We start from the raw sequence: 22,317 nt of genomic DNA on the forward strand, positions 1-22,317 counted from the left end.
ACTTTTCCTTAGCTTTCACATAATTTTCAACAACTGGGTGGTTAAAATATGATTGTTGGTGTCTGAGAAAGGCATGTGCATTCTTTGAATACTTGCAATGACTGATGGAGTTAGTAACGTGGTATTCTAAGAATGGAACTCTCCCCTCTCAAAGAAGAGATAGGGCCAGTAGACCGTTCCAGTGTGAAATTGGAACTTTAAAGATACTTTCATAGTTCTGATCATGTGAAATTATGGTAAACAATTTGTAGGCAACCACTACCATTAATAAGCGCGTGTGTGTGTGTGTGTGTGTGTGTGTGTGTGTGTGTGTGTGTGTGTGTGTGTGTGTGTGTAATGTATGTAATAGGAACTGTAAAATTCTCATATCGCTTTTCATTTAACCATTGATTCAGCTGGTTTCAATTTACATCATATTACATTTAATAAATTTCAAAAGGCTGGTTATAAATTCTGACCATATCACTGCATGTTTAATTAGCAACAATTTATTGAGGAAAAGCTTTAGTCTGATTAGAAGTTTTTAGGGAAAAAAGAATTTAATGAAAAGATACATTTTCAGTAACAATTGAGTTATGCTCTGAAGACATGCCAGTGCCAACCCCTGGGTTGTATAGTCTTTCCTTCCCTTTGTGTCGTTTTTAAAAGTAGCTAGAGTACTATTTGTGGTGCCTGGATATAGAAGACACTCAGTAAATACATTTATTAATTAGAATTGGGTCTTCCTCAAACTTAAAGATAACTAGGATTGTAAATTGGGAGAGATTGCCCTACCACACAGTACTCTGACATCTGGTTTTTTTTTTTTTTTTTTTGGGTCCGGTCGTGGGGCCTGAACTCTGGGCCTGGGCACTGTCCCTCAGCTCTTCAGCTCAAGGCTAGCACTCTACCACTTGAGCCACAGTGCCACTTCTGGCTTTTTTTTTTTCTTTTTGCATATGTGGTGCTGGGGAATCGAACCCAGGGCCTTATGCATGCAAGGCAAGCACTCTACCACTGAGCCACCTTCCCAGCCCAACTGACATCTGTTTTATACTCCCTGTGGGGAATATAATTGTGACTTAAGAGCAAACATTGCTCTAATGTTTAAATACAGAGGACAATTTAAGATTACCATATCTCAGCTTTAGTGAATGAATGAGCCCCCAACCCAGGACACACTTCTAAAACCCACAGCCTTATTAGCTTGTTCACAAATACTATAGATATATCTCAGAGTTTGCTGAATCTACCAGTTATCAGCAGGAGAACTTTCACGCCAATCAGCACCCCCCACTATTTTTCCCCAAACCGTGTTACTGATGTCTCCTCCAGAATTCTGAAGCTTTCTTCTTTGATTTATGTGTTGAAGCCATGTATTAAGTCACTATCTGGATTCCAGCTTAACTTTCTTCATATCAGGGACAAGCTCAGGGTTACTATCAGTTAGGATGCTCTAGCTGATAAAGAATATTTCTGAATTTTTGGCTCATAAAAAGCAAGATTATTACACATCCTACTAAAAAAAAAGTAGGGTGGGGGAGAGGAAGAGGCATACTGAATAAGGAGTCCAGATAAAGGCTGAATCAATGAGTGAGTGGTGAAGGGTGGAGGAAGGCTATGTGAGGAGAAGACACAGCAGATACAAAGCTCCTGAGGTCGTATAAAAGTATCCTCTCTTGATGGAAGGGCAAAAAGAATGCCAGAATGGCTGGAGATAGGGAACAAGTTGTGCAGGAAGTAATGCATTCTGATACTACCAGGCTGCTCCTGCATCTGAGACTTGGCATGCCAGAGGCCTCACTGAGCATAAGGCTTCACTCTAGAAAATATGTAAGACAGAAAGATGAGCAAGTACAAACTTTGACAGGTCAGCTGCTTTGTCAAAACAGCTGTAAGTAAAAATGTAAGTACAAAGCCCAAGGAGTGATGGCATCTGGCAAGGGTTACCAGAGTCTCCCGTGTCAGGCCAGGCAATCTTTCACAGTTTGACAGGTTAGGGTGTGGCTCAGATAGCATGAAGAAAGGACTCTAAGTTCTGATGACTGACTACAGATACAATGAGAGAGATCCTGGGATCACTGACTCTTCTAAAACAGACAGGCCGGAAATTAGTGTCTGAGCAGCCTGGCAGAGGAACCAGAACACTGTTCTTGGGCCAGGGTTCAGCTCAGAGCTTCAGGGCCTCCACAGACGGAGGCACTGCCTGGAGGCCTGGATTCATAACCCGACAGACGTAATGAAAACCAGGCTGGGTCTGACTTTAGGAAAAATTGTCAGGGATTTTTGGAAGGAAGGAAATGAAGACTGTTAGAGGTAATGTTTCGTGTTAATGACGTGGAGACAGAAGTGCTTGGTTAATTCCCTGGTTTGCAGACCACACCGAAGTAGCTCTGGTCTGTGAAATGCCACATTGATTGCAAGCCTGGAGGAGGAAGATCTTGACAAAGCAGTTAAGTGAACTTGGTTTGGGGAAAAGTTTAATAGTTCTTTGGGGAAGAATAAATTCAGTGTTATGACTAAAATAATGCATTCTGGACGTATGAAACAGAAAAGGGATGGATGGATCCAACGTAAGCATCCTCACACAGCCTTGATCTGTTCAAAGGGCTATCGAGAACTGCGAGGTTCTTCAAAGATACAAAACTATGGCCCACTGTGGAGTTGAGGTTAGATCTAAATCTGTGTTAGTATAGTCCGGAAAGGCCTGAAATAAAACAGTCTTTCTTGGGAGCTTGTTTCTCAGCTGCAGCATTCTGGGCATTTGGAGTTAGATAAATTGTAGCGGGGCTATCCTGGGTATTGAAGGGGATTTTCCAGCATTCCTGTCCTCTCCAATGCCAGTAACACACTGCATTCCCAGTTTAACAATCAGACATTGCCACATGTGTCTTCAGAAGCACAGTGTCCCCTTCTTGAGAGCACTGGAAGATAAATTGACCTGAAAAAGATTAAGAAGGAAATATTTTTTTTTAATTCTCAAAACTTAAGTAAATTGTTTCTTAGTTCCGTTATTTAAAATAAGGGATAATTTTCTTGGATGATGGTGTAAATTTGCCCCATGAATTATAATCTTCCCTTGAATAATAAATAGGAATCTTGAGAAATGGCAAGGGGGTAAATGCTCAACAGATAAAATATGTTCTAGAAAGATTTTGAGGGACTATTGGAAAACCATTTACTAGCTTGCTTCTTAGTGGAAGGATGGCCATGTCTTTCCTCAGTGCATTTCTAGTTTAACCAGTAGAAAGTGCAGTTGGCTTTAGGTATATAATAATCCTGCTTTTTATTTGTAACAATTTGTGGTCAAATTTCTGAAAAGCATGCCTTCTTTTGGGTGGGCAACAAATGAAACAAGGGTTCTATTCAAATGTTATTTTTTTAACCTGCACTTCTGAGTGTCAGAATATCTTTGAAGAAAGATTTCTTTTCTTCAACTATTAACTTCTGTTGGTCCTTGTGCTTATCTCTAACATGTTTTGTTTCTGTTTTTGTTTTTCTGGCCTTCTAGGAAATATTGGAAATTCTTTTACAATTGATCCCATCTTGGGCTGTCTAAAAACTGCCAAAGAATTAGATCGAAGTAACCAACTAGAATATGATTTGATAGTAAAAGCTACTGATCAAGGTGACCCACCACTGAGTGAAATTACTTCTGTACACATCATTGTCACAATTGCTGACAATGCCTCTCCCAAGTTTACATCCAAGGAATACTCTGTGGAAATTAGTGAGACTATCAGCATCGGAAGTTTTGTTGGAATGGTTACAGCCCATAGTCAGTCGTCAGTGGTATATGAAATAAAAGATGGGAATCTAGGTGATGCTTTTGATATCAATCCCCATTCTGGAAGTATCATCACTCAGAAAGCCCTGGATTTTGAAACTTTGCCAGTTTATATGTTGACAGTACAAGGAACCAACATGGCTGGTTTATCCACCAATACAACTGTTCTAGTGCACCTGCAGGATGAGAATGACAACTCACCAGTTTTCATACAGCCAGAATATTCAGGACTCATTAGTGAATCTGCATCCATCAACAGTGTTGTCCTCACAGACAGCAATGCCCCCCTAGTGATTCGAGCAACTGATGCAGATAAAGAATCCAATGCCTTGCTTGTGTATCACATTGTCGAACCTTCTGTGCATAAGTATTTTGCTATTGACTCCAGCACTGGTGCTATTCACACAGTCCTAAGTTTGGACTATGAAGAAACAAGTGTTTTTCACTTCACTGTGCAAGTGCATGACATGGGAACACCACGTCTGTTTGCTGAATATGCTGCTAATGTCACTATACATGTAATTGACATCAATGATTGCCCTCCTGTATTCTCCAGGTCATTATATGAAACATCTCTTTTGTTGCCAACATACAAAGGTGTAAAAGTCATCACAGTAAATGCTACAGATGCTGATTCCAGTGCATTCTCCCAGTTAATATACTCCATCACAGAAGGCAACATTGGGGAGAAGTTTTCTATGGATTACAAGACTGGCACTATAACTGTACAAAACACAACTCAGTTAAGAAGTCGTTATGAGTTAACCATTAGAGCTTCAGATGGCAGATTTACCAGCTTTACCTCTGTGAAAGTTAATGTGAAAGAAAGCAAAGAAAGTCAATTGAAGTTTACCCAAGATTTCTACTCTGCAAAAGTGAAAGAGAACTCCACTGAAGCCAGGACATTAGCTGTCATTACTGCTATTGGGAATCCAATCAACGAGCCTTTGTTCTATCATATCCTTAATCCAGATCGCAGATTTAAAATCAGCCGTACTTCAGGAGTACTGTCAACCACTGGCCTCCCATTTGATCGTGAGCAGCAAGAGTTGTTCGATGTGGTTGTCGAAGTGACCCAAGAACATAAGCCTTCGGCAGTGGCCCATGTTATTGTTAAAGTCACTGTCGAAGATCAAAATGATAATGCACCAGTGTTTGTCAATCTTCCCTACTATGCAGTTGTTAAGGTAGATACCGAGGTAGGCCATATCATTCGTTCCGTCACTGCTGTAGACAGAGATAGTGGCAGAAATGGGGAAGTACACTACTACCTGAAGGAGCATCATGACCACTTTCAAATTGGACCCTCTGGTGAAATTTCTCTGAAAAAGCAATTTGAACTTGACACCTTAAATAAAGAATATCTTGTCACAGTAGTTGCAAAAGATAGGGGAAACCCACCTTTTTCAGCTGAAGTTATAGTTCCAATCACAGTTATGAATAAAGCCATGCCTGTGTTTGAAAAACCTTTCTACAGTGCAGAGATCCCAGAAAACATCCAGATGCATAGCCCAGTGGTCCACATCCAAGCCAACAGTCCAGAAGGCTTGAAAGTGTTCTACAGCATCACAGATGGAGATCCATTTAGTCAGTTCACCATTAACTTCAATACTGGAGTTATCAATGTCATAGCTCCTCTGGATTTTGAGTCCCACCCGGCGTATAAACTGAGCATTCGAGCTACAGACTCCTTAACTGGGGCTCATGCTGAAGTATTCGTTGACATCATAGTGGAAGATATCAATGATAACCCTCCCGTGTTTGTGCAACTGTCTTACTCTGCGACCCTGTCAGAGGCATCTGTAATTGGAACATCGGTCGTTCAAGTTAGAGCCACGGATGCTGATTCAGAACCAAACAGGGGAATTTCCTACCAGATGTTTGGAAATCATAGTAAGAGTCATGACCATTTTCATATAGACAGCAGCACTGGTCTCATTTCACTTGTCAGAACTTTGGATTATGAGCAGTTCCCACAGCACAAGATTTTCGTAAGAGCTGTTGATGGAGGCATGCCCCAGCTGAGCAGTGAAGTAATCATCACCGTGGACGTCACTGACCTCAATGACAATCCGCCACTCTTCGATCAACAGATTTACCAAGCCAAAATCAGTGAGCATGCCGCTCATGGGCATTTTGTGATATGTGTAAAAGCCTATGATGCAGACAGTACAGACATAGACAAGTTGGAATATTCCATTGTGTCTGGCAATGATCATAAAAATTTTGTCATCGACAGCAAAACAGGGATTATCACACTCTCAAACCTGCGACGGCACACCTTGAAGCCATTCTATGCACTCAATGTCTCTGTTTCTGATGGGGTTTTTAGAAGTTCAGTCCAGGTTCATGTAACTGTAATTGGAAGTAATTTGCACAGTCCTGTTTTTCTCCAGAATGAATATGAAGTGGAACTGGCAGAGAACGCTCCCTTGCATACCCTAGTGGTTGAGGTCAAAGCGACTGATAGGGACTCTGGCATTTATGGACACATCACTTACCATATTGTAAACGACTTTGCCAAAGACAGATTTTACATAAATGACAGAGGACAGATATTCACTTTGGAAAAACTTGATCGAGAGACTCCAACAGAGAAAGTGATCTCAGTTCGCCTGATGGCTAAGGATGCTGGAGGAAAAGTTGCTTTCTGCACCATTAATGTCATCCTAACAGATGACAATGATAATGCTCCACAGTTCCGAGCAACCAAGTATGAGGTAAACGTCGGATCCAGTGTAGCCAAAGGAACATCAGTCATTAAAGTTTTTGCCAGTGATGCTGATGAGGGATCCAATGCTGATGTCACTTATACCATCGAAGCAGATTCTGAAAGTGTTATGGAAAATTTGGAAATTAACACACTCTCGGGCATAATTACCACCAAGGAAAGTCTAGTTGGCTTAGAAAATGAGATCTTTACTTTCTTCGTGAGAGCTGTAGATAATGGGTCGCCATCAAAAGAATCTGTTGTTCCTGTCTATGTAAAAATACTTCCACCGGAAATAAAGCTTCCAAAATTTTCAGAGCCTTTTTATACCTACACTGTTTCAGAAGACATGCCTATTGGTACCGAAATAGATCTGATCAGAGCAGAACATAGCGGTGCTGTTTTGTATAGCCTCATCAAAGGGAACACCCCAGAAAGTAATAGAGATGAATTCTTTGTGATTGACAAACAGAGTGGGAGACTGAAACTGGAGAAGAGGCTTGATCATGAGACGACAAAGTGGTATCAGTTTGCCATACTCGCCAGGTGCATTCATGATGATTATGAAGTAGTGGCTTCTGTAGATGTTAGTATCCAAGTGAAAGATGCAAATGATAACAGCCCAGTCTTGGAATCCAATCCCTATGAAGCATTTATTGTTGAAAACCTGCCAGGGGGCAGTAAAGTCATCCAAGTCAGAGCATCTGACCTGGATTCAGGAGCCAATGGCCAAATTATGTACAGTCTAGACCAGTCACAAAGTGTGGACATCATTGAGTCTTTTGCCATTAACGTAGAAACAGGCTGGATTACAACTCTGAAGGAACTTGACCATGAAGAGAGACGCAGTTACCAGATTAAAGTGGTTGCATCAGATCATGGTGACAAGGTGCAGTTGTCTTCCACAGCCCTTGTAGATGTTACTGTCACCGATGTTAATGATAGTCCACCACGGTTCACAGCCGAGATTTACAAAGGGACTGTGAGTGAAGATGATCCTCCAGGGGGTGTAATTGCCATCTTAAGTACCACTGATGCTGATTCTGAAGAGATTAACAGACAAGTTACATATTTTATAACAGGTAAAGTATTTCAGCTATGGCTGGGAATGTGGCTTAGTGGTAGATTGCTTGTCTAGCATGCATGAAGCCCTGGGTTTGATTCCTCAGTACCACATAAACAGAAAAAGCTGGAAGTGCTTTTGTGACACAAGTGGTAGAGCACTAGCCTTGAGCACAGAGATGCTCAAGGACAGAGCCCAAGTCCTGAGTTCAAGCCTCAGTACTGGCACACACATAGAAAAGAAAGAATTTCAATCACATGGTTTAAGTTGAATTGTATTACAAGTATGTTAGATGGGATTTTAAGGAAGTTGAGAGTTAGAGGTTTTAGTCCAGAATATTAAAATAAGCTGGGCACTGGCAATTCACACCTGTAATCCTAAACTACTCAAGAGGAAGATCTCTGAGAATAGCTGTTCATAGCAAGCTTATCTCTAGTTAACCAGCAAAAAGCCAGAAATGGCTGTCATGACTCAAATGGTAGAAGCTCCAGCCTGGAGCAGAAAAAGCTTAGCCAAGCAAGAGCAGGACGCCCTGAGTTCAACACAGTAACTGACAAAAAAAAAAAAAATCTAAAATAAAGAGAAATCTGTGAAGCTGCATTTCAAGTGTTTTAGCACTAGACTTGATTTTTATTATCACTCCTTCTATTGAACTGTTGATATCATTCTGTTGATATATTTCTTATGCACTAGGTATAACTTAGATAAGAAATACCTAGTGTATGAGAAATGTGTCAAAAGGAAATAATTATAGCTTCAGTGTGGGTTGCATTATAGCTGCTGTGTTTAAATACACATTTTAGTGATGCTTTGAGGTGTTTTTCTTTTGTAAGGAGAAAGCCTAATATATATGAATTTTGCTTATTTATAAATTCTTAAATTTTTAATTGCAACACCATGTATCTTTCTTACAGTTTATTTTTCCCATTAATTACCCTTTGAGTTCAACAAATTTGTCATCTTCCTCCATTGATTTCATAGGAGGCGATACTTTGGGACAGTTTGCTGTTGAAAATATACAGAATGAATGGAAAGTCTATGTAAAGAAACCCCTAGACAGGGAACAAAAGGACAACTACCTTCTGACAATCACAGCAACTGACGGGACCTTCTCTTCTAAAGCCATAGTTGAAGTGAAAGTTCTTGATGCAAATGACAACAGTCCAGTTTGTGAAAAGGTAGGCCACATTCTCCTTAAGTTTATGATGAACCGAAAGTATCCTTAATTTTTTCTGTGAGACTATAATTCAGTGGTGGTATACCTCAGATGCATTTTATATCATCACTTAATATTTAAGCAGAGTGGAGTGTTAAATAAGGTCAAGACTTGGGAAATCAACTATTTTGCAGGATGCAGAGTAGGTAAAACCTTTATAATTTACAGTTTGGACTTGAAAACATTTAGTTTTAATCTAAATTGTACATTATGGACAGCATGACAATGTTGTCTTACCTTTGTAAACTCTTCATGAAGGGATTCTCATAAAACGAAGATAAAGTTACTTTGGGGAAACATCTGGCATGCAGTTCTTCCTATGAAGCTCTGCTTTGCTCTAACAAACCACAATGGGGTGTTTGCTTTTCTGCATACCAAAGAAGCAAAGAACTTATCAGAAGGCTCCTGTGCCCTTGGGGCTCACCATTGGATGAGAGAAGAATATTCAGGGTTAAGATGGGACATAAGAGTCAGGCGTGAGCACTGGAGCTGGGGATGAGGAAACACTGCAGAGGCAGTGAGCTCCGCTTCACAGAAGTCATGCTTCCATGATTAGGAGTAGAAGTAAAGGAAATTATGGGAATAGTGATTCCATTGACCCCAAATGGGGAATTATGGGAAAGAAGTAGTGAGGCAAAGAATATAAAAGGATGTGGTTATTCCAGAGAATTTGAACTCTGTTCCAGAAAATAGGGAGGTACCCTTTAATCTATTATACCTGAAAGATACATGTATAATGAGCCAATAGTTCCTAAAGAAATTCAGTTTGGTAGGATGGTGACAGCTACCTGGATAAAAAGAATGAGAGCAAAAAGACAATAGAATAAGCAGATGTGGTGGAGGAGTGACAGATGTAAAGATGCCAAATAAGAAAATGTAGCGGTATCGCAATATTGTTTTGATTTATATTTCTTTTATGGCTAGGGCGGATGAGCATTTTTTATTATTATTGTGGAAATAACATACAGAGGGGTTACAATTACATGGGCAAGATAGTGAGTACATTTCTTATCAAGCATTATTGCCTCCTTCGTTTCCCCATACCATCCCTTCCCCTCTACACTCCCACAGCCCCACACCCCCCTACGAGACCCCCCCACCCCCCCACCCTGCCAAAGTTGAAGTTCCTTTTTCGACATAATGTCTTGTACATCTCATTGTTGTAATGGGTCCACCTGTATCCCTATTTAAACAGTTTGTTATTTCCCTTCCCCTCTACAAATTATATCAACATCAAATACAGTGAAAGCAGGGCTTATACCCGGGGGGCGGGGGTGGGGGGGGGCGGGGAGGGTACATACAAAGCAACAAAGAAATCATCTTATAAATATGTTGGAAACTATCACAAGAAAGAAAAAAAACATTTAAATCCTTATCTTGGGGTTCATTTTTGCCTAACGTATTTATAAGGTGATTTTTTTGTTGCTTCGTATGTCCCTCCCCCACGGTATAAACCTGTTTTCACTGTATTTGATGTTGGTATAATTTCTGGAGGGGAAGGGAAAAAACAAATTGTTTAAATAGGGATACAGGTGAACCCATTGCAACAATGAGATTTACAAAATGCTAGGTTGAAAAACGAACTTTACAACTTTGGGTGGGGGGAATGTAGTCGTGGAGATGGGAAGGCAGGGATGTTAGGGGAAAAACAAAGGAGGAGGCCACAATGCTTGATAAGGAATGTACTCATTACCTTGCTCATGTGATTGTAATCCCTCTGTACAGCATTTTCACAATAAAAAAACTTACTCAAAAAAAAAAAAAAAAAAGAAAATGTAGGCCTAGGACCAAGAGTAAACTAATTCAGCAGTGATACTCATTAGACACTTTGTTGGAAATAAACTGTACAACTTAGGGATGAGAGGAGTTAGAAGGGAAAAAAAACTGAGAGAATATGAGGGAGGGGTGACACTGTTGAAATGTACTCCTTATCTGACTTACATAACTGTAACCCCTCTGTACATGAACTTTAAAAAAAAATAATTTTTAGGGCTGGGATATAGCTCAGTGGCAAAGCGCTTGCCTAGCAAGTGCAACGTCCTGGGTTCGATCCCCAGTACCAAAAAAAAGAAAAGACAAAAAATACAGTTTAAAAAAATAATTTTTACTGAAAATAAGTGATTCCATAAATTTCACCAAATTTCACAGTATTGTGGGATAGTGATACTTAGTTCAAGTCACAAACACATTTTAACCTTCAAAAGGCAAACTGTCATTATCTTGGTCCACAAAGTTTGTGAATTCTACAGGCTTTGACAGTACAACTATTTCTTCAATGTTGGGTGATATGTGCATTTCTTTTATTTTGCTATTGTAAGCTTTTCTCTCTTTCCTTTTCATTCCCTCCCTCCCATCGCAGCCCTTGAGTTGCTTAGTTCATTTTCATCAATGTCTAGTATAGCTGATGGGCCCCTCTGTTGTATTTTTTCCCCATTTCCCTCTGATTCTCTGCCCTCCTAGCTTTCCTCAGATGTGCATATACACACACACACACACACACACACACACACAGACACACACACACACACACACACAACATATATGAGGTCAAGAGCATGGAGTCATTTAGAAATCATATGACAAATTAAGTAGATGTCCTTTGTTTCTTGAGTCCTGTTTACTTTGTTGTATCTCTTTACATTTTGGATTTAACATCCACATATTAGGGAGACCATGTGCTGTTTGTCTCTGATTTTGGCTTACCTTGCTTGGCATTATTTGCTCTAGTTCTGTATATCACCTTTACAATAAAAAAAAAATGTGGGCATAGTAAAGTTTTTTCAAGTCTTTCCCATTTCCTTACAAATGGTATCATATCATTTTTTCTGATGGATGAGTAAAATTCCATTGTGTATACATACCACATTTTCTTGATCATTCATCCATTGAAGGGCATCTGGGCTGATTCTCTATCTTGCCTATGGTAAATAATGATTCCATGAACATGTTTGTAATGGAAAGACTTGGAAAAAGTTATATTAAGTGAAGTAAACCAGACCCAGAGAAACTTACATTGCATGGTTTCCCTGATTTGTAATAGCCAGAATGTGCCTATAAATCTACGAATAAACACACTGGGTGCTTAAGCAAGGGATTTCAGATGAATTAATTGTAGTGTGATAGATGCTATGGAAAGGGCAAATAGTGTCATTCTGTAAAAAGACTTAAGTCAAAGCACAACAAAGTAAATACCAGAAAATGGGTACTTGCTAGAAAGTAAGGTGGGGTCTAGGGGAGAAGGGGAGAAGCATTAAGTAGGGGAACTTCTTGCAGGCAAGAATTCACTGTATATGCCATAGAAATGAGACATATAAAGGAACAGGTGGGTCCAAGGTAGAAGGGGACGGGGAATGAAGATATTTAAGTGATCATGAAGCACTGTACACATACACTGCTTTGTCAAAAAGCAAAAGAAAAAAATCTAACTATTTAACCTAAAGTTAAGGGAAGTGAGGGAAAGAATAGGTTGGGCTGGGTGGGTAAGAATGTTGAAAGGGGTGATATTGAACAAGATTCACTGTATTCATAAACTGCTTTGTTGAATGGCAACTCCTTTGTACAACTACTTAAAGCTATTTAGAAAAAAAATAGAAAAGAAAATGTAGGCACATTTTCCTTGATGTATTACATAGGAGAATGGATGTGGCAACATGACACAAGTGTGAACTCAGGCCTGAAATGTGTCAGAAGTAAACCTGGGTTTTAGGGAAAGCAAGTCGAGTTTTCCAGTTCAGATTTGTTAAGTTTAAGTTAATGGGTCATATCATTAGATAATAAGATTGGGAATAGCTCTGTAAACTTGGTATTTGCTGTGGAGATAGCTGATAATTGAATTAATTTGAGAAGATAAACAGAAAAGAAGAAAATGAAGAGGTGGGTATTTATGAAGGGAGAAGGAAGGAAGACAGTGATACCTGTGCTATGTCCCTGGGGGTGAGAAAGAATTAAGAAGTGGATGACAAGCAGAGGTATGCAGTTGCTAAAAGATGGTCAAGAAGTAAATCCGACCATTTGAATTCTGTGCCTGATTTGGATATGGAGGCCTAAGGATCATTATGTGGATGGACATCTGACCACAGATCCTACTATGTGCCAACCCAGAAGACAAAGAGTAGAAAAAGGAAGAAATATATGATAGACTCAAGAAAAGTGGTAGAGAGGATAGTGGTTTTGAAAAAGAAAGGACAGAGCACCTGAAGAATGTCGGATACCCCTCAAGTATGAGATGTGTTATAGCTGGGAAAAGTATCAGAGCTGTACTTAGGCAAATGGACACTTAGCAATTCACCTTGAGGGCAAGAGAAACAACTCCCGAGAGATGAGACATTCATTCCAATCCATATTTTTACTTTGTGGTGATATGTTTGATAGAGGAGGAGGGACTACGTCTGCGTCTTCTCTTTTAGAAACTAAACATGAACCATGGGGGAAGATGCCCATGCCCTGCATTTTGTATATACATTTTTTTAATTTGGGGAGGGGAAGGATAACAACAAAATGCTGAAATAAGGATACAGGTTGACCCATTGTAACAATGAGATGTACAAGACACAATGTTGAAAACGAACTTTACAACTTTGGGGGAGGGGGGAGCAAGGCAGGAGGGGGGGGAGTTGGGGAGGTGGGGAGGGAAGGGATGGGGGTAACTATGCTTGATAGGAAATGTAATTATTACCTTACTCATATAACTGTGACCCCTCTGTATAGTATCTTTACAATAAAAATTATATATTAAAAATTAGGAATTATAATTAATAAAATAGTCCTTTCTTCTCTAAAAAAAAAAGGAAACTAAATAACATCTTAGGAAATAATCAAATTAAGGCCCTAGACTTTTAATTCTCAATATTCCCAAGTATTTTTCCTAAATCATAAAATACCCATATACTTGAGCTCAGTGAATTCACCAAAACCTTCCACTGATGTTTTTGTATTCATTTATGACATGGATTCTTTAATAAACAACTATTATGTTTGAAGGTTAAAAGGGATGAAAGGATCAGATAGGATAATAGAATTGTCTGCCCTTACCTGTCCTTTCCGTGGCTTTGAAGAATCTGTTTTTTCCTATCACACAGGGGTCACTCCTGTCTCAAATATTTAAAAAAATGGTATATACACACATACACACATATTTCAGAACTTGAAAATAAGCAGATATAAAAAGTGTTTATTCCCTGAATTTTAGGTGAATATGGATGACTACTTGTATTTTGTCCTAAGAATTCAGTATGAAACTGACTGTACAACATAAAATTCTTAGTATTCTGTTGGTCTACTATCAGGTCTGAGTCAGGGCCATAAAGTTAACTATGTCCTGGATTCTCATTTAACATGAATTTTTTTTAAGATTTTAAAAGCTCTTTGAATATTAACTTTAGTCATTTCCTACGTTTTCTGGGGCCAAATGAAATGATTTTCTCTATTCCCCTGGCAGTCAGTGCTGACTACAAATGTTTTTATTCTAACAATATTGTTTAAAATCTTTGCAGACTTTATATTCAGACACCATTCCTGAAGACGCCCTTCCTGGGAAATTGATTATGCAGGTCTCTGCTACGGATGCAGATATCCGTTCCAATGCTGAAATTACTTACACATTATTTGGTTCTGGCGCAGAAAAATTCAAACTAAATCCAGACACAGGTAATGATAGAACCAGGACAAATTTAATTATGCATTTCCAACAGAATCATGTTGTATGAGTGATTTTAGTTTACATACAAAATTAGGAAGTTAAATTTTGTTCTTTTCAAATGCTGTGGGGTTGATGCTGTAGAATTAACATCGTTTAGAAGTCTACACAGCAATTTAATGTATAAAATTTGGGATGACATTAAAACCTAAGCAGCAACGGTATCACTTAAGGCATGATTGAAATTAGGTTGTTAAACTATTTCACTAAAAAGAATCAAGTAGGTTTCAAGTTATCTGCCCGTTTATTTACATAGTGTGTATTTTATTTATATAGTTTCTTTAATTTGTGATCTTAAGTCTGTATGTCAGTGTTTCTCATAATTAAAATGATTTGTGGTATTTTCCTTATCCTTACTGCATTTTTTAACTTGGGCATATTCCAATAGCCATTTTAACTTGCCAACATTGTCATATAAAAGGCTCTTGTTCTCAAGTCCTTGTGATGGAAAGAGCTAGAACTTGCAATTTGCTAGGTTCATGAGCGGTCCCTGAAAAATTGTTCTTTATGAAGTCTTCTATTCAGATTTTGTCATCATAAGAGGGAAAAAAAGAAAAGACGCACCAATGTCAAATTAATCCATTTACTTCCACTTGTGTTTAGGTGAACTAAAAACATTAGCCCCCCTTGATCGTGAGGAACAAGCAGTTTATCATCTCCTCATGAAGGCCACAGATGGAGGTGGGAGATTCTGTCAAGCTAATATTGTGCTCATGTTAGAAGATGTGAATGATAATGCCCCTGAATTCACTGCTGATCCATACACCATTACCGTGTTTGAAAACACCGAGCCAGGGACACTGTTGACCAGAGTGCAGGCCACGGATGCAGACGCAGGTACATACCTCTAGCAAACGTTGTGTCTTCATACGGTATGCCCAGTACAGCCTGTTACCTCATCTCATGCATCTGTACTAGCTTGTCCTTTGTCGTAGAATGTAACCCTCAGAATAACTTAATTTTTAAATACATATTTGAAGTCTCAAATTGACATGCAGTGAAATTACTACTATAATGTCTCTGCAGTATTGCAGAAATTCTAGTGAGCAGTTCCATTAACTGGTTTTCATGTCTCATTGGATCACTGAAGTGTTATTTTGTGAAGAAATTATTAGTGTCAAAGGAGCTGTGTACCACAGGATCTTAACAGAAATACTGTATTGTTATTGTTTTACAAATCTTTCAAAAACTTTTATGGAGCTAATTTGTTATCTGTGACATGTCTATTTTAAATCAACAAATCTACTAGCTTGTTACTTTTTAAAGCATGTGACACACTATTTAAATTTCCTTCTATGAAATCCTCTGACACGTTTTTATGTGGCAACAGGCTTGAATCGGAAGATTTCCTACTCACTGATTGACTCTGCTGATGAACAGTTCTCCATTAATGAGTTATCTGGAATTATTCAATTAGAAAGGCCTTTGGATAGAGAACTACAGGCAGTGTACACCATTATTTTGAAAGCTGTAGACCAAGGTTTGCCAAGAAGGTTGACGGCTACTGGCACTGTTATTGTGTCCGTTTTGGATATAAATGACAATCCACCTGTGTTTGAGTACCGTGAGTATGGTGCTACTGTGTCTGAGGACATTCTCATTGGGACAGAAGTCCTGCAAGTGTATGCAGCAAGTCGAGACATTGAAGCAAATGCGGAAATCACCTACTCAATAATAAGTGGAAATGAGCATGGAAAATTCAGCATTGATTCTAAAACAGGTAACCTACTATGTAAATAATAGGAGCCTTCCTCCACCCAAACCGCAGAGTTGGTTTGGCACCTTACCCAAAGCAAAGTAATGAGTGGAAATCTTGAAAGATAAAACCCATGTTCTTTTTCTGTTGTTTCCAAATGGGGTTGGTTCAACTTAGTAAAATAGTTTTCTGACATAGCCATTATAAGCTACAAAGCACATTATCTTAAAATAGAAAGCTGAATTATCACATTCTAATAGTTTAGAGATGATGTAAGTGTCCCACATTAGTAGAGATAAGAATGCCTGATAATAGATGACCTTGAGTAACTACTTCTTTTATCCCCACTGTCAAAGGCATGTGAAATAGCCTCCCAAGTGGAAACATCTTTTGAACTTCTGAGCTCTTAGTTTCTATAGTAAGCATCTGATATTCATTGTGCTGTCTTCCTTACTGAGCAGGTGACACATAATCATTGAAGTAGTTTGAATCACTCAACAACACCACCAGCAAGGTCTAAAGTCAGAGACACTTCTTGACTCCTGTTGCATACACACTGCATGGGGCCTTATCAGCCAGTGGTCTAGAATAGCTATTAAGTCTTAGGGCATTGTAAGACATTGCCCTTTCAAACTACTTACTTGTGTGTGGCCATTTGTGATAAATAGGTGTGTGATAATGCTGTTTCAAAATGTATTTTTAGTCCCTATCATAAAATGGTTACTTTTAGAACTCCAAAAGCAATTTTTAATGATTCAATACAATAAGGAAATAGAAAAGCACAGAATCGAATGTTTTAAAATTTTTATTATGTTTATTATGAGTTGCATTGAATGGAAAGCAGCTTAAATATCACAGTCAGTATCAGAAAAATAATTAAGAGAAATGAAAGATCTAGAGGTTGGTAACTTCATAATTGTTTATTTGATAGACTTGGAAATCAAAAAACACATAAATGGTAAACCTTGCTATAATGGAAACTATTTTTGTTTAACAATGTTATCTGTTAAATGAAAATAAGAGAAGGTCATGGAATTATAACGTCCTGGAAGTAATTTTGGTGCTATCTGCAGGTGCCATATTTATCATTGAGAATCTGGATTATGAAAGCTCCCATGAGTACTACCTGACCATAGAAGCCACAGATGGAGGCACGCCTTCACTAAGCGATCTGGCAACTGTGAACATTAATGTCACCGACATCAATGACAACACCCCAGTGTTCAGCCAAGACACCTACACGACGGTCATCAGTGAAGATGCTGTTCTTGAGCAGCCTGTCATTACGGTGAATCATTTCTCTCTACTGCTTTCTTCTAGACCTTTATTGTAACTGTTAGTAAAGTCAGTCCAGTTTCATAGTAGCTCTATTTGAAAATATCGTTAGAGCTACCTAAGATGTCGGTATGTAGCTTATGTTAGAGTACTTACCTACCATACAGGAGGCTATGAGTGCAATCGCTAGCACCACAGAACCAAAGTTTTTTGTTAGGCTATTAGAGTGGCTGTCCTTAGCTTCGTTATATGGCCCCTTTTATAGACAGTTGTTCTTTCTTTAGCTCTCTCCTAAACAGAGTGATATTTTCTAGGTTGTGGCTGATGATGCTGATGGACCTTCAAACAGCCACATCCACTACTCCATCATAGACGGCAACCAAGGAAGCCCTTTTACAATTGACCCTGTCAGGGGAGAAGTGAAAGTTACCAAATCTCTTGACCGGGAAACTGTAAGTGAAAGACTTCGGTTTAAGTTGTATACAAATTACCAATCAATAAACAAATACCTTGTGTTCGTATCTGCTGGGCAGAACGTAAAATACCAAAACAAACAGAACTAGCCTTCTTCTCAGGAACTGATAAGCAAGGATGTAAATATTTAAAATGCAATTTGATTCTCAGGGTTTTTTGTTTTGTTTTTCCTGACCTATGATTTTTGAAGAGGAGTTTTCCAAGAGTTTAGGAAGCATGACAGTTAGGCATGGGAAAATTTGGATTGTTTTTTAAATTGGGGGGGGGGGTTGGTTTGGTTTGGTTTGTTTTCCTTGTTCGTTTGAAACAGATTCTTACTGTAAAGTCTAAACGGGTCTTCAACTTGAGAGTCTCATCCCTCAACCTACTTAGTTTTGGGATTATAGGCGTGTACCATAACACATAGTTATTTAAAAAATAAAAATAAAAACTAAACCCAGGTCCTTTAATATACTTGTTTCCACTGTGAGATAGAGGAATTAGCCAGTGGTTTTATTCTAGCTAATTTGCTCTGGCAGCCCCTTTTTTAGTTGAGTGGAGCATTCTTGCAGAACTAATGTTCTGCAGAATATTACTGAGGGAGTTAGATTTCTGGCTGCTTTCACCACTTACTTTGGAAGAAAGAGCTTAACAGGAATCCTAAGAAAAAAAGCTGGATTCCTCTTGTAGGAGGTCACAGAAATTATCTTGAGGGATTTAGAGAGCTAAGCACAATCCATGTGTGAAATTGAGGAAGAGAGTGATCTGGCATGGCCTCAGGTATTGGAAATGAGTCAGCACTCAAAGGTGAGAGACAGCTCATGGCTGTGTATTTCTGACTAATAGCAAGATTTGGCCCCTAGGGAAGGCTGCCTTCTGTGTTATTACTGAAGCAGTGGCATTTGAGTTATGTTAACACTTTTTCCTACCCATTTGTATTACTTGTCTGTATTAGTTCTATAAAAGAACTGCAAGTTTTTTTTTGGTTTTTTTTTTGTTTTTTTTTTAGCAATAAAACACTTTAATAAGACCTTTTGGAGAAACAGTGGAGAATCTGATCATTTTGGGTAACTTTTTCTGTTGAAAAAGTACGTATTACTTGCAGTGCACTCATTTGCAGTGTAGAGAATTATCTTGACAGAGTTCAGTAAGTCTTGGCAGTTAATCCTGGTTCATTGGTTCTGTGAAAATAATAATGCATTCTCTGTCTTCTCCCTGAAAAGATTTCAGGTTACACACTCACAGTTCAAGCTTCTGATAATGGCAGTCCTCCCAGAGTCAACACAACCACTGTGAACATCGATGTGTCTGATGTCAATGATAATCCTCCCATCTTCTCCAAGGGAAACTATAGTGTAATCATCCAGGTGAGCGTGGTGTGGTAAAGGCTTCAGGAAGAATTCTTGAAATGAGCTGTCATTGAACTTAGTAGCTCGTTTGAAATACCTTTCCCTTCAGAAGACTATGTTTCAGAAAAATAGGAAAAATAAAATTAGAGGAGTCTTTGCTTATGCTGAAAGATGAACATTTTTGAGTTGTTGCCATCATTCTCTGTCCTCTTTTTGTTCTCATAATCATCCCTTCTGCTGTTGATTCCCTTGCTCTTCTTCTTTCCCCATTTCTACCATAACCCCATTTTTTTTCTACCTCTTCACCCCTAGGCTTCTGAGTCTGCTGCTTCTCCACCCTTCCCATTCTTTCCTCTCAAATACATTCCCTGTCCCAGCTCCCTTCCTCCCACCCTCTCCCCACCACCTTCCATGTCCCTCCACCATACTTCCTCCTCTTCCTTGCACGTAGATCAGCAAGAAAGCTGTGCTTGTATATTTTATATTGTAAAAGATCCCATGTATATTTTATATTGTAAAAGATCCCAAAACGTATTAACTTGATTGTTTTGAAAGATTTTCTTTTTTTTGCTCTGGTTTTTAAATTTCGGTGCAGGAAAACAAGCCAGTGGGTTTCAGTGTGCTGCAGCTAGTGGTGACTGACAGAGATTCTTCTCACAACGGCCCACCCTTTTTCTTTACCATTGTGAGTGGGAATGAAGACCGAGCCTTTGAAGTGAACCAGCAAGGAGTCCTCCAGACAGCAGCTGCCATCAAGAGGAAAGCTAAGGATCATTACTTTCTGCATGTTAAGGTAGCAATGGCTTACGTTACCATTTTGTTGTAGACCCACAGAGAAGAGCTTTTTCGCTTTTTATAGTTACCTTACATTTTTGGAACAAACGGAAATGTATGTGGGTATGGCCTCTGTATTTGCACACCTTCATTTTGTCACCTTGCTGAGACATTTGTGACATTACTTGTAGGAGTGATGAGATGAGCTTTGGTATGAATTAGTAAAAGGTCTATGAGGGTTATTTGTTTTCTTCCTTCGTATTAGGCCTCCCATATAGAGAAATGAGTATTTAACAGTTGGTAAGTTTGTATAACCTGAACAAAATGAACATGTTTTTATTAACAAAGACAATGCTGACTCTTCTCATAGGTGACAGATAATGGAAAACCTCCACTGTCATCTCTGGCACATATTGACATTAGAGTCATTGAGGAAAGCGTCCATCCTCCTGCGATTTTGCCACTAGAGATTTTTATTACTGCTTCTGGAGAGGAATACTCAGGTGGTGTCATTGGGAAGATCCACGCAACAGACCAAGATGTGTATGACACCTTAACCTATAGTCTCGATCCCCAGATGGACAACCTGTTCTCTGTTTCCAGCACCGGGGGTAAGCTGATCGCACACAAAAAGCTAGACATAGGGCAGTACCTTCTTAACGTCAGTGTAACCGATGGGAAGTTCACCACCATGGCAGACATCACAGTGCATGTCAGACAGATGACACAGGACATGCTGAACCACACCATCGCTATTCGCTTTGCCAATCTCACACCAGAGGAGTTTGTTGGTGACTACTGGCGCAACTTCCAGCGAGCTCTGCGGAACATCCTGGGTGTGAGGAGGACCGACGTACAGATCGTGAGTTTGCAGCCCTCTGAACCACATCCACATCTGGATGTCTTACTTTTTGTAGAGAAATCAGGTAGCAGCGCCCAGCTTTCCACAAAACAACTCCTACACAAGATTAATTCTTCTGTGACTGATATTGAGGAAATCATAGGGGTTAGGATACTGGATGTATTTCACAAGCTCTGTGCGGGACTGGATTGCCCATGGAGGTTCTGTGATGAAAAGGTATCAGTGGATGAAAACGTTATGTCGACGCACAGCACAGCCAGGCTGAGTTTTGTGACTCCCCGCCACCACAGGACAGCTGTGTGTCTCTGCACAGGTACTATACATGAATATATTAAAATGAGGGTGAAAGGAGTATTTTACTTGGATTTTAATCTCTGTAGAGATCTTTCCTTTTTTTAAAATGTTCCTGTTTCTCTGTCCCCTCTTATTTTAAAATAAAGAGGGAAAATGCCCACCTGTCCACCATGGGTGTGATGGGAACCCATGCCCCGCAGGCTCTGAATGCGTTGCTGACCCCAGAGAAGAGGCGTACACCTGTGTGTGTCCTGGCGGCAGACTGGCACAGTGCCCAGGTAAGAGTGCAGCGACAAAGCACAATTTTATTTTAAAGAATCACTGTCCAAATTTCTTACGTATTTTTCACTGGAATCAAAAGATAATGTAAAATGCATGTATTACGATGAGTCAAACATAGAGATGAATAGACACTGACAGTAGCAACTAAGTCTTCCTCTTTGTGATTCACAGGGAGTTCATCTATAACATTTACTGGAAACAGCTTTGTGAAATACCGTCTGATGGAAAATGAAAACAAGTTAGAGATGAAATTGACAATGAGGCTGAGAACCTATTCAACCCATGCAGTTGTAATGTATGCTCGGGGAACCGACTACAGTATCTTGGAGGTATGTATTTGGCATTTTTGCCGAAGGTTGTTGCCCTATCACTTGATTCACACCTCCAGCTTTTCAGTGGTTAATTGACAATAAGAATCTTGTGGACTTTGCTGCCCACACTGGCTTTGAATTGTGATTGGGTAGCTAGAATTACAAGCATAAGCAATTAGCACCTACAGTTGGAGCAAACTTAGAAAACTATCAATTCCATTTTACATTCTGATTGTCAGTTTGAAAAGGTGAGTAAAGCAAGATGGACAGATAAGTTGTACATTTCAAAGAATTCTTTGATATACTTTGTGGGATGAAAGATTCTTTTGCTTTGCACAGACATTCATTTCAGTGTTTTATAAGCATTTATAATCTCTAGTTTTTCCATTTTACTGATATTTTAAATTTACAGAGGAAGTATCCTACATATATTTAAAATGATGGGTATTATGCCCACTTACTGAGTTTTGACTTTTACTGCTTTTAATATTTAATATATTTAATATTTTAATATGTAATATTTGTGAAAATGTATATAGAGGTGTGTGTTTATTTAACAATCATTCTCATG

At 39.1% G+C, this 22,317-nt stretch overlaps 1 protein-coding gene across 3 annotated transcripts in view; it reads left to right on the top strand.

The window, feature by feature from the left end:
- The window catches only part of Fat1 (FAT atypical cadherin 1), a 119,351-nt gene that overhangs the window by 81,993 nt on the left and 15,041 nt on the right, over positions 1–22,317 (top strand). For all 3 annotated transcript variants that reach the window (XM_070016342.1, XM_070016343.1, XM_070016344.1), the window contains 12 exons: positions 3,491–7,558; positions 8,521–8,717; positions 14,248–14,401; positions 15,054–15,287; positions 15,781–16,170; positions 17,220–17,434; positions 17,736–17,873; positions 19,098–19,241; positions 19,819–20,016; positions 20,368–21,172; positions 21,300–21,431; positions 21,607–21,764. In XM_070016342.1, coding sequence (XP_069872443.1) covers positions 3,491–7,558; positions 8,521–8,717; positions 14,248–14,401; positions 15,054–15,287; positions 15,781–16,170; positions 17,220–17,434; positions 17,736–17,873; positions 19,098–19,241; positions 19,819–20,016; positions 20,368–21,172; positions 21,300–21,431; positions 21,607–21,764 — 6,833 coding nt within the window. The remainder of the gene's footprint in view (positions 1–3,490; positions 7,559–8,520; positions 8,718–14,247; positions 14,402–15,053; positions 15,288–15,780; positions 16,171–17,219; positions 17,435–17,735; positions 17,874–19,097; positions 19,242–19,818; positions 20,017–20,367; positions 21,173–21,299; positions 21,432–21,606; positions 21,765–22,317) is intronic.

Source organism: Dipodomys merriami, unplaced genomic scaffold (assembly GCF_024711535.1).
Source record: "Dipodomys merriami isolate MVZ:Mamm:240054 unplaced genomic scaffold, mDipMer1.0.p SCAF_12, whole genome shotgun sequence".
Classification (NCBI taxonomy): Eukaryota; Metazoa; Chordata; class Mammalia; order Rodentia; family Heteromyidae; genus Dipodomys; species Dipodomys merriami.